Source organism: Aphidius gifuensis, linkage group LG3 (genome assembly GCF_014905175.1).
Source record: "Aphidius gifuensis isolate YNYX2018 linkage group LG3, ASM1490517v1, whole genome shotgun sequence".
Classification (NCBI taxonomy): domain Eukaryota; kingdom Metazoa; phylum Arthropoda; class Insecta; order Hymenoptera; family Braconidae; genus Aphidius; species Aphidius gifuensis.
Genome location: NC_057790.1, coordinates 27,442,600 through 27,454,020, shown reverse-complemented (window position 1 = coordinate 27,454,020; position 11,421 = coordinate 27,442,600). Strand labels below are relative to the sequence as shown.

The 11,421-nt window shown below is 25.6% G+C and overlaps 5 protein-coding genes across 5 annotated transcripts; 4 read left to right on the top strand and 1 right to left on the bottom strand.

Moving 5' to 3' along the window:
• Positions 1-104: 104 nt before the first annotated feature.
• Positions 105-1,875, top strand: LOC122853485 (ovarian-specific serine/threonine-protein kinase Lok-like). Its single transcript, XM_044153983.1, has 3 exons — positions 105-395; positions 533-820; positions 911-1,875. Exons 1-3 carry the CDS (start codon positions 170-172, stop codon positions 1,873-1,875), a joined length of 1,479 nt encoding a protein of 492 aa, XP_044009918.1. The 5' UTR covers positions 105-169.
• Positions 1,876-2,714: 839 nt separating this feature from the next.
• Positions 2,715-6,073, top strand: LOC122853483 (DNA topoisomerase 3-alpha-like). The gene is made up of 2 exons (XM_044153980.1): positions 2,715-2,864; positions 2,945-6,073. Exons 1-2 carry the CDS (start codon positions 2,784-2,786, stop codon positions 6,071-6,073), a joined length of 3,210 nt encoding a protein of 1,069 aa, XP_044009915.1. The 5' UTR covers positions 2,715-2,783.
• Positions 6,074-6,121: 48 nt separating this feature from the next.
• On the bottom strand, positions 6,122-6,844 carry LOC122853484 (protein chibby homolog 1-like). Its single transcript, XM_044153982.1, has 3 exons — positions 6,530-6,844; positions 6,350-6,465; positions 6,122-6,230 (listed from the first exon to the last, which is right to left on the bottom strand). Exons 1-3 carry the CDS (start codon positions 6,711-6,713, stop codon positions 6,138-6,140), a joined length of 393 nt encoding a protein of 130 aa, XP_044009917.1. The 5' UTR covers positions 6,714-6,844; the 3' UTR covers positions 6,122-6,137.
• Positions 6,845-7,081: 237 nt separating this feature from the next.
• On the top strand, positions 7,082-7,878 carry LOC122853482. The gene is made up of 3 exons (XM_044153979.1): positions 7,082-7,356; positions 7,424-7,660; positions 7,747-7,878. The coding sequence occupies exons 1-3, from the start codon at positions 7,204-7,206 to the stop codon at positions 7,876-7,878; spliced, it is 522 nt and encodes a 173-aa protein (XP_044009914.1). The 5' UTR covers positions 7,082-7,203.
• Positions 7,879-8,230: 352 nt separating this feature from the next.
• LOC122851145 lies at positions 8,231-10,084 on the top strand. Its single transcript, XM_044150195.1, has 5 exons — positions 8,231-8,431; positions 8,558-8,848; positions 8,930-9,238; positions 9,326-9,455; positions 9,975-10,084. Exons 1-5 carry the CDS (start codon positions 8,231-8,233, stop codon positions 10,082-10,084), a joined length of 1,041 nt encoding a protein of 346 aa, XP_044006130.1.
• Positions 10,085-11,421: the final 1,337 nt, after the last annotated feature.

Here is an 11,421-nt window from a genome sequence, read left to right as displayed (position 1 = left end):
ATCCTTCAGAAAAAAATGGCTACATGACTACAGTGGGCCGTTGCCACGGTTACCACTTGACTTGTTTACATTGAATTGTATGTACATTATTTACCATTATTTACCTGACATACTATTGACACCGATACCATAAAAGTAATAAATTTATTAAATTATTATTTATAAAATAATGGACACCAGGCTAACTGGTTTGAATTCTAATAACAATGATGATGAAGATCGTCTACCTGATACACTACTACCAGGTGATGAATCACAATCACAGTCATCATCATCATCATTACCAAATAAAAGTTCATTTGACACATGGGCTTTACTTATGCCATGTTGTCAAAGCCAACTTGATCAACATGATCCATATCATAACAATAATCGAAAGCCACTTGATTCATTTTGTAAGTTTGATCTTTTTATTTTATTTCATTCTATTCCATTTAAAAATTAAAAATACGAATAAATTTGTCTGTTGTTTTTTTTTTGTTAATTATATAAATAATAATAATTATTATAAATTATATTGCTTATTATTTAGGTCTCATTAAAAATGAATATACAGCTGGACGATTGAAACATTTGGATATACAATTTAATGAAAAAAACACAGATTCAAAAAGATTACTTCAAACAAGTAAAACACAATTTATAATTAAACGTGAAAGAGTAACAAATTATAAAACAGCTGATTATGAAGGTGATTTTGTTGTTTTTATTTATGACAAAAGTATGAATGGTACATATATCAATAAAAGAAAACTAAAGGATAAAAAACGCATACTACTTCATTATGATACAATAAGTATTGCCAAACCTGATTATAAAGGTAATTCTTATAATTAAATTAATTATCTATTTATTGTTTAATAATATTGATTAATGATTTTATTTGTTTTTTTTTTTGTATTTTTAACAGTCTTCAAGTACATGGAATGTACAAATTTAGTTGATATGACACCAGAGTTGACTAAAAATTACGTGGCTTTGAGAGTTTTAGGATATGGTATTTATGGACCAGTTACATTAATATATTCAAAAACTGATTATTGTCCATTGGCATTAAAATGTTCAAGAACAAATAGCATAGATGAGAGAGCTTATCAAGATAATTTTATGAATGAAGTTGATATATTAAAAGGATTAAAACATCCAAATGTTATTAAAATAGTACATGAAATAAATACAGAATCTGAAATTTGTATCATGCTTGAGTTCATGCAAGGTGGTAAATTATTTGATAGAATTACCAAAAATGGTGGTTTATCAGAAAAACTAACGAAATTTTATTTCTATCAAATTGCAACTGCTGTTGAGTATCTTCATGACAAAGGAATAACACATCGTCATCTTAAACTAGAAAATATATTATTATTAGATAATGATGAATATACACTTGTCAAATTAACTGATTTTGGTTTCTCAGAACGGATTAATCATGAAGTAAAGATTAAGAAATTTCATAGTACATCATATTATGATGCACCAGAAATATTGAAAAACGAAGAAAAAACACAGTATACAAGTCAAGTAGATGTATGGAGTTTGGGTGTTATGTTGTATGTTATGTTGAGTGGCTGTCTACCATTTACAAAAAGAGGAAATAAAGATCTTTTGGATGTGATTAGAGAAGGCACATATGATTTTACACCAGATATATTTAAAAATATATCTGTAGAAGCCAAAAATTTGATTGATAAGATGCTAACGGTCAATCCAAACGATCGTTACACAGCTCCAAGAGTTCTTTCAAGTTCATGGCTGGATGATACAGAACTAATGGAAAAAATTTCACACACTTTAAAACCGCATATTAATATTGATAATAATGATAATGATAAAATTAAAAGTCAAAATTTTGATAGAGGAATTGGTAGCAAATGAAACGTCAACGTTTACAATAATACATTTGATAATAAAAAACAATAATTTTGGATTTATCAGTTGATACAAAATTTTAATAATAATACTATGTATTTTTTGTTTATCTCGTAATCTTTATAATTATAATTGATTAATATAAATTAAATAATAATAAAATAAATAAGTTGTCATGTTCAATAAAGAAAAAATATTAATTTACTTTTTTTTTCTAAAAATTTTTTTTCACCTGTGACTAAGATCAATGATAAAATTATCAGTTTTATTATTATCTTTAGCAATACCACTTAGCAACATTTTAATTTTAATTGTAATTTTTTTTTTTAATTACATTATAAGTTCAACAATTGAAATTAATAGGAAAAAAATAAATAAAGGCAGTCATCTACTTTCTATTTATTTTGACTCATCAATAATATAAAATTAATCAATTAACTTTTTTCTTTAAATTAAATAAAAAACAACGTTCATATTAAAAAATAATAAATTAATTTTTATTACGTTTGAATTGTTATTATAAATTTATTTATTTTTTTTTTTTTAGTACAGTAATCACGTGCGCAGAAGCTTGCGCGAACCTATTCAAAAAACGCTTCTCTTGTTTATTAAAAAAACAATAATAATAAAAAATAAAAAAAAACCGGGAAGATATTGATAATTAATAGTTTAATATATTGTTTTATCTAAACTAACTGTTGTTTTATTAAATTAAAAAATTCAAATAGTTTTATCAATAAAACGATAAAGTGTAATTTTGAAAATATTTTTTTTAACCTCAAATAATATTGCACATGAAATCTTTATTATTTACCGCCAATTTTGGTAGATTATTATTTAAAAAATTAACAAACAATGTTAAAATTAAAAATATAAATTACAGTGTTAATTCAATTGACAATAATAAAAAAATCATGAAAGTCTTAAATGTTGCTGAGAAAAATGATGCAGCTAAAAATATATCTGGACTTTTGAGTCGAGGAAATAGTCAAAGAGTAAGTAAATTTTTAAATTTTATCTTAACAATAAATAACAAAAAAATGAAATTAATGACAATAATTAATTTACAATATAGAGAGAAGGTTTTTCAAAGTTCAATAAAATATATGAATTTGACATGAGACTATGGAATCAAAATGTCAAAATGACAATGACATCAGTATCTGGACATTTGTTAACTTATGAATTCAATGGTGCTTATAGAAAATGGACTGGCTGTCATCCATTGGCTTTATTTGATGCTCCAGTAACAAAATCATGTCCAGAAAATTTTACAAAAATAAAACGTACATTAGAACGTGAAATACGTCAATGTGATGCATTAATAATATGGACAGATTGTGATAGAGAAGGTGAAAATATTGGCTTTGAAATAATAAATGTTTGTCAAGCTGTCAAAAGAAATATTAAAGTATACAGAGCTAAATTTTCTGAAATAACAAATGCATCAATAACAAGAGCAATACAAACACTTGATGAACCACAAAAAAATATCAGTGATGCTGTTGATGTTAGAAGTGAACTTGATCTACGAATTGGTGCTGCATTTACTAGATTTCAAACTTTACGTTTACAAAAAGTATTTCCTCAAAAATTATCTGACATGTTAATTAGTTATGGTAGCTGTCAATTTCCAACTCTTGGTTTTGTTGTTGAAAGATACTTGGCAATTGAAAGATTTAAACCTGAGCCATACTGGAAAATTAAAGTATCAGATAATTATGATAATATTAATGTTGAATTTCGTTGGTCACGTGTACGTTTATTTGAAAAATTACCATGTCAAATATACTATGACATTGTCAATGAAAAAAAAGATGCAATTATTGAAAAAGTAATAAGTAAACCAAAAAGTAAATGGCGTCCATTACCACTTGATACAATTGAATTAGAAAAACAAGGCTCAAAAAAATTACGTATGAATGCCAAAGAAACTATGAAAATTGCTGAAAAATTATATACACAAGGTTTAATTAGTTATCCACGTACTGAGACAAATATATTTCCACGTGAATTTAATTTACAAACACTTGTACAACAACAAACAGAACATCAAACATGGGGTAATTATGCACAACGTGTACTTCAAGATGGTATAACACCACGTGCTGGTAAAAAAAGTGATCAAGCACATCCTCCAATACATCCAACAAAATTTACAAATAATTTACAAGGTAATGAAGCTAAAGTATATGAATTTGTTGTACGTCATTTTTTAGCTTGTGTATCAAAAAATGCTGAGGGTTATGAAACAACAGTTGATATTGATATTGCTGGTGAAAAATTTACAACAAATGGTTTACAAATAATTGCTAAAAATTATTTAGAAGTTTATATTTATGAAAAATGGAATGCCAAAGAGATTCATATATATGAAGAGGGTAAATCATTTAAACCAACAAGCATAGAAATGGTTGAAGAACAAACATCAGCACCAAATTTATTAACAGAAGCTGATTTAATATCATTGATGGATAAACATGGTATTGGTACTGATGCAACACATGCTGAACACATTGAAACAATTAAATCACGTCAATATGTTGGTTTAAAAAATAATATTTATTTTATGCCTGGTAAATTGGGTATTGGTCTTGTCATGGGTTATGACAATATGGGTTTTCAAATGAGCAAACCAAATTTACGTGCTGAACTTGAAAATGATCTTAAATTAATTTGTCAAGGACAAAAAAATCCAGCAGATGTATTAACAACACAAATTAATAATTATCGTGAAGTATTTAGAGTTGCATTAGAACGTGCTAATTTAATTGATGAAGCATTGGCTGAATATTTAGATGAAAGACCAACTGGTGATGGTAATATTGAAATGATAACACCTACTGAAGAAGTACCAATATTTAAATGTCCAAAATGTGGACAAAATATGGTACTACGTGAACGTAAAGATAGTGGAAAAAAATATATTGCTTGTATGGGTTTTCCAGATTGTAAAAATTCAATATGGTTTCAAGATACAATAAATGACATTGAAATATTACAAGAAACATGTGATAAATGTACTGGTAATCCGAAAAAATTAAAATTTAAAATACGACCAGGTGCTATACCAATGTATGGTAATTGTTATGAGACTTGTATTGGTGGTTGTGATGATATGTTTAATCAAATAATGAGTATTAAAAATGAATCTGTTAAAAAAACAAATGGTACACAAGATAGTGGTTATTCAAGTGCTCCACATAATACAACAGTTGCATCACAATCACAACATCAAACAACAACAACAACAACTAATCGTGCTGCTCGTGGTGGTGGTGCTGCTGCTGCTGCTGTTCGTGGTGGTGGGGCTGGTACGACTAATAGAAATAATACAAGAACCCAAAATTTTCCTTCATCACGTCCAACAAACAATCACAATAACAAACGAACAAGTGATGAATGGGGTCCAAGTGATACTAGTATGTTTAATGAATCAAAAAGACCTAAAATTAGTAATCAATCAACATGGTCATCGTCATCATCATCATCATTAGTTAATAGTAATAATAGTAATACAAATCAAGACAATATATTATGTAATTGTCATGAGCCAGCAATTAAATTAACAGTTAGAAAAGAGGGACCAAATACAGGTAGACAATTTTTTAAATGTTCAAAAACAAGTTCAGCCTGTGATTTTTTTCTTTGGGATGATGCTGAGCCATCTGATAATAATCGTAATAGTCAAAGAAATAATACATCATTAAATAGAACAACAACAAGAGTAAATAATAATTCAATAAATGATGATTGGGATGTACCAAGTGGAAATTCATGGAATCAAAATAACAACAACAACAATAGCAACAATTATAATAATAATAATAGAACAAATACAAATGGTGGTGGTGGTGGTGGTGGTGATGATGCACCATCATGTGTTTGTGGTGAACCAGCTCGTAAATTAACTGTTAGAAAAGATGGACCAAATAAAGGTAGATCATTTTGGGGCTGTCCACAAGGTGTTTCTACAAATTGTAAATTTTTTGTTTGGGCTGATGATAATGATGCTGGTGGTAGTGGAACTGGTGGAGGTGGTGGTGGAGGTGGTTTTAATAATTTTGCTGTACCAAAAGCAAGAGGACGAGGTGGTGCTAGAGGTGGTGGAGCAGCTGGTGGAACAAGAGCTAAAAGAAAATGTGGTATTTGTGGCAATGAAGGCCATACTAAAAAAACATGTCCAGAAAATTCAATGGATTAATTGATAATATATATTTTTTAATAGCCATGTTATGTACAGTTATTTGTTAGATAAATTAACTTTTTTATGTTGTAACTTTTTTTTTTAATGATAATTTATTACGAAGATTATCAATTTCACTCTGTTGTAAATGTACTTCAGCTGTTTTTTCAGTAACCTATTCAAAAAAAAAAAATAGATAAATCAATTGTAAAAATAATATCATAAATGAGAAAAAAAATAGGTGAAAATTTTAATTAATATTAATTAGTAATTTAATTATTTAAACATACTAACCATATCGAGAATTAAATTGTATTTTAATTTTAATAAATTATTTTCTTCTTCTAATTTTTTAATATCTTTTTTTAGTTTTTCATTTTCTTTAAATGTACCAGCTATTTTTCCAGATTCTAAAAAAAATTTTTTTCATTTATTAATTAAGTTTTTAATATTATTGGAGTATTTGCTAATTACCTGGAATCCAAATACCACCATCAAATGTTGCTTGTTGATCACCAAGTCGTAAACGTATTTGTCCAATATCAGGACCAAGTTCTTTTTCAATTCTTTTTGGACTTAAATCTTTTGTTGCCAATGATATTGACACTTTTCTTTGTGGTGTTTTTTTTGGTGAAAATTTATTTGCAAATAGTGGCATTATTTATAAAGCTATTTGTCAATATGTCAGTGATAAAAAAAACATAAACAAACATTTGTTGTCATACGACATTGACAGTTGATTTTATTTGTAAACAATAACAAACTGTGGTTACATAAATCATTAAAGAACTGGAGTCAACTAGAGAAAAAAAAATTAATTTTTTAGTTTTAAAAATGAAACAAGCACAGCGCTGTACTCTGCAATGTAAAAATAATTTTTTAAAATATTTTTTGAATGTTATAAATAATTATTAAATCCGTATATAAACAAAATAATTATCAACAAAATATTTTAAAATATTTAATAAAAAAAATGTACATTAATAATTAACAATACATTTGGTTTGTTTTTTTTTTCTGATCAGCTGTTATTTGCCAAAAATGGCTGACATGTTTTTGTTTTGATTCGTTGATTGATCAACAAGCTGCATCAAGCATCAACAAGCTTCAAAATAAAAAAATAAAATTACCAACTCTATTTTACAACAATGAGAAACATTGAGATTAAAGCTGTTTTAAAAAACCGCGAATCAGTTGAGGATAGAGCCAAAAGTCTATCTGGTTCTGGACCAACAATAATCAAACAATCTGATACATTTTTTGAGGTACCAAAAGGCCGGCTAAAGTTGAGATCATTTGAGGTAATTAAATATAAATAATAATGATCAAGTATGATGTTTAATAATTTTATTTAATTTTAATTTCAAGGATGGATCTGGTGTGTTGATTTTTTATGAACGACCAGATGTTGAAGGTCCAAAACTAAGTCAATATAACATGGTTAAATTGGAAGATCAAGTGGCATGTGATGGATTGAAGGGCATATTGGGGAAGACAAATGGTATCATTGGTGTTGTTGATAAGATTCGTCATCTTTATATTGTTGGACAATCGAGAATTCACATTGATCAAGTTGATAATCTAGGAAATTTCATGGAAATTGAGGTAACAATTATTATTTGAGTCATGATTGTTTTGTTTATTTGATATTTGATACATTATTTACACTTGATATTGTGTTTATTATTCAGGTTGTTTTACAAGACGATGAGGATGTCACAATTGGTGAAGAAATTTCGAAAAATTTAATGATTAAATTGGGTATTTGTGATGATGATTTAATTTCAACAGCTTATATTGATTTACTTGCAAAAAAAAAATAAAATTTCATGATAATTTAATTATTTAAAAAAACAAAATCATGAATGTTGGAAAATAATAATAAATGAATTTATTTTTAATAACAGTTGATAAATAAATATCAAATGAACAAGAATGAGAAAATAATTTCAAGATTTTATTTATTATTATTAGTTTATTGTTAATATTTTAAAAAATTAATGTTAAAAAAAATGAGGTTGACATCACACGCTTTCTTAATGTGTTATTGAAAAAGATAAAAGTTATTTTGATAGCATTAATAATCGCGTAATAGTTGATTTTTTTTTTCTTTTTTTTCGAAAAGATGATAAATAAATTTATTTTTCGATTTCGATAGCACGCTGGTTATACGTGATGGATTTTTTTTTTTTTATATCTCAAAGTCAAAGGCAGACTTTGGAGGATCATACGAGAGCTATTAGCTCTGCTCTATTTGATAAAACTGGTGAAACACATTGTCATTTTAGTTATATTGGGAACAACGACGAGGCAACAATGAATTATATAAAATTAAAAATATTTGTGGGTATCTTGCTGATTCATTTGATTGATCAGGTGAGTTTAATTTTTTCCATTTAAATTATAAATCATGAATGCAGAATTGTTGTCAATATGTTTATTTTAAAATTATAAATTTTACATTATTTTATTTTTATTTTTATACAACAATATTGCCGTTAGATTTATTGCGAAACAAATACGTTAGAAGGCGAGTATGAAACTGGAAGAGAAATTTTATTGTCAATCGCAATCAATCATGAAAATACCAGCAGTATTTTTGCAAAAATCAATGAAGAGTATGATGATTTAACAAATAAATTTAATGATGCAAATGATAAAGGTGCTATGAATTTTATTGAGCTATCAAAAAAACAAATTAGCTCGGAAGTAAATATTCAAGCACATAATCTCAACAAAATTAGCCTGGATGAACAATCAAAATATGAAGATTTTATCCGAAAAAATATTCAAGTATAAATAAATTTGTTTCTTCTTTTGATCTCATTGATTAATTGAGTAATTTCTACGTTGGCTGTTATTTTTTAATTACAGGGATTCAAGGAAAAAATTTCAACAACTAATAATTGTTTTGAAAATAATAATCCATTGAATAAAATTTTAAGATGTATTGATCAATATCAAAACTCTCAAAATAAATTTAATACAATAGACAATAGTTACTCGAATACTAAAAATGCATTTAACATGTATAATTCAATTCTCATTACGAAAATAAAAGTAGCTGAAAATAATTTTACAGCTACTATCAACCAAACTATGTCAATTGAAAAAATTATAAATGATGAATTCATCAAGAGAAAATCAAGCATCAGTATACCATCAACATCATCGACAAAAACGGTAAAACAAAAATAAATAAATTGTAATAATATGTTAATTACTATACAATAAATAACAATAAAAAATTTATTTTTATTTATTCAATAGAAAAATCGAAATTTGAGTTTATTATCTTCGAGAATACAAGTTAATGATACTTTAAAAAATTTATATGTCAATCATACAAGATGGCTAAACTCAGTTGAATTTAAAAATTGGATCGCTATTCAATCAATCAGTTTGAATTTGACATTAAATCATATCTCAAAAATAAATAATATCAATGATGAGGATAAAAAAAAAATTCAATGTTGTTTTAATTATTCAAAACTTCAATTGGCCAAATTAAAAAATCTTGCTGTAAATGAAAGTGATAAATGTATTGAAAATGAATTGTTTCATTTGAATAATTTGATACTTTTAAATTTAAAGGTAAAAATTTATCAAGATTATTTATTTTTTAATTAAATTTTAATCAAATTATTTTTATAGGACAAGGAGACGAGAAAAATTTTCAATGATTGCTTTGAAAATAATTTTTCACCAGAAAGTATAGTCGAATGCATGGGCTGGATTAACCCCTTTAATTCATCTCCATTATTAAAAATTATTTACAACGAAAATGTCGCTAAGTTAAACGCAAATAAAAGATTTTCATTGGCTAGAATTTATCAGTGTTTTTATGACTCGAGAGATTATTTTGATCAGCGATTAAGATATTTAAATAATCAGTTTGATATTTGTATTGTAAATGAAGGATTTTTCAGAGGATGTGTTGATCCAGATAATGCATATAATTTTAAACCAGAAAGGCATCTAAGAAATCCTGAAATAAGCCAGTCTGTTTCTCATATTGTTTATTCATAATTTTTTAATTTCGACCAAGTCGATTATCAAAAATTAAAATATGTTTTAATAAATTCAATATAAATTTAATTTTAAAAATTTAAAAATAATGTAACATTTATTTTAAATAATGAATAAAAAATTAAAGTTATAAAATTAAAAAAAAAAAAAAAAGAATAGATGAAATTGTTATCATGAACTACCAACGTGCCATTAAAAACTAATAAATTTTATCAATTTATTATTATTTGTAAGAATATTAATATCACGTGGACAGTGCGTGGTGGGTTTTTTTTATTTCATCAAATTATGTTAGACTTTGGAAGATAATTTTAAATCTATTAAAGTTGTTCTAATTTTATTATGTAAATGTTCAGAGACATTGTTCTTTTTGATAAACGATTTCAGTTATATTGGAAACAACGACAAGGTAACAATGAATTTTATAAAATTAAAAATACTTGTAGGCATCTTGCTGATCTATTTAATTGATCAGGTGAGTTTAATTTTTTTTTATTTAAATTATAAATCATAATTGCAAAGTTATGGTTAATATGTTTAGTTTGAAATTATAAATTTTACATTAATTTTTATATAACAATATTGTCTTTAGATTTATTGTGAAACAAATAATTTAGAAGACAAGTTTGAAACTGGAAGAGAAATTTTATTGTCAATCTCAATTCATCATGAAAATATCACCAGTATTTTTGCGATAATTAATAAAGAATACGATGAGTTATCGAATATATTTAAAGATATAAAAAATAAAGATATAAATGGCTTTATTGAGTTGTTGAAAAATCAAACTGTCCAGGAAGTAAATAATTTAGCACAAATTCTCAATAAATTTAGTATAGATGAACAATCGAAATATGAAGATTTTATCAAAACAAATACCAATGTAAGAACCAATTAATTATCTTCTAATTTTATTTATTTATTTATTTATTCTTTGATTTTTTAAAATTATAGACATTCAAAGAAAAAATGCCATTATTTAATGATTGTTTAAAAAGATATAATTCATTGAAAAAATCTTTGAGATGCATTGACCAACATCAAAACTCTAAAAATAAAACAGAACATGTCTTTTATGAAAACATTAAAAATTTAATGGATAAATATAATACTATACTCATTTCGAAAATAAAAGATATCGAAAAGAAATTTATGACTGCTACAAATAAAATTTTATCTGATGCAAAAAATAATAATGTCGTATTTATCAAGAGAAAATCAAGCATAAATATACCACCAACATCATCAACAAAAGTAAGATAAAAATAAATAAATAATATACATAGAAAAGAATTGATAATGAAATAGTTAAATGATTTTAATAAATATATTAAATA

What these genes read in the sequence shown, in the direction of transcription:
- LOC122851145 (XM_044150195.1), top strand. Translation starts at nt 8,231, where the DNA reads ATGGATTTTTTTTTTTTTATATCTCAAAGTCAAAGGCAGACTTTGGAG. An exon ending in CAACATCATCGACAAAAACG is followed by an intron (nt 9,239 to 9,325) that starts GTAAAACAAAAA and finishes TTTATTCAATAG; the next exon opens with AAAAATCGAAATTTGAGTTT. An exon ending in GATCGCTATTCAATCAATCA is followed by an intron (nt 9,456 to 9,974) that starts GTTTGAATTTGA and finishes TTGTAAATGAAG; the next exon opens with GATTTTTCAGAGGATGTGTT.
- LOC122853484 (XM_044153982.1), bottom strand. Translation starts at nt 6,713, where the DNA reads ATGCCACTATTTGCAAATAAATTTTCACCAAAAAAAACACCACAAAGA. An exon ending in TGGTGGTATTTGGATTCCAG is followed by an intron (nt 6,466 to 6,529) that starts GTAATTAGCAAA and finishes AATTTTTTTTAG; the next exon opens with AATCTGGAAAAATAGCTGGT. An exon ending in ACAATTTAATTCTCGATATG is followed by an intron (nt 6,231 to 6,349) that starts GTTAGTATGTTT and finishes TTTTTTGAATAG; the next exon opens with GTTACTGAAAAAACAGCTGA.
- LOC122853482 (XM_044153979.1), top strand. Translation starts at nt 7,204, where the DNA reads ATGAGAAACATTGAGATTAAAGCTGTTTTAAAAAACCGCGAATCAGTT. An exon ending in TAAAGTTGAGATCATTTGAG is followed by an intron (nt 7,357 to 7,423) that starts GTAATTAAATAT and finishes TTTAATTTCAAG; the next exon opens with GATGGATCTGGTGTGTTGAT. An exon ending in GAAATTTCATGGAAATTGAG is followed by an intron (nt 7,661 to 7,746) that starts GTAACAATTATT and finishes TTTATTATTCAG; the next exon opens with GTTGTTTTACAAGACGATGA.
- LOC122853485 (XM_044153983.1), top strand. Translation starts at nt 170, where the DNA reads ATGGACACCAGGCTAACTGGTTTGAATTCTAATAACAATGATGATGAA. An exon ending in AAAGCCACTTGATTCATTTT is followed by an intron (nt 396 to 532) that starts GTAAGTTTGATC and finishes CTTATTATTTAG; the next exon opens with GTCTCATTAAAAATGAATAT. An exon ending in TGCCAAACCTGATTATAAAG is followed by an intron (nt 821 to 910) that starts GTAATTCTTATA and finishes TATTTTTAACAG; the next exon opens with TCTTCAAGTACATGGAATGT.
- LOC122853483 (XM_044153980.1), top strand. Translation starts at nt 2,784, where the DNA reads ATGAAAGTCTTAAATGTTGCTGAGAAAAATGATGCAGCTAAAAATATA. An exon ending in GTCGAGGAAATAGTCAAAGA is followed by an intron (nt 2,865 to 2,944) that starts GTAAGTAAATTT and finishes TTTACAATATAG; the next exon opens with AGAGAAGGTTTTTCAAAGTT.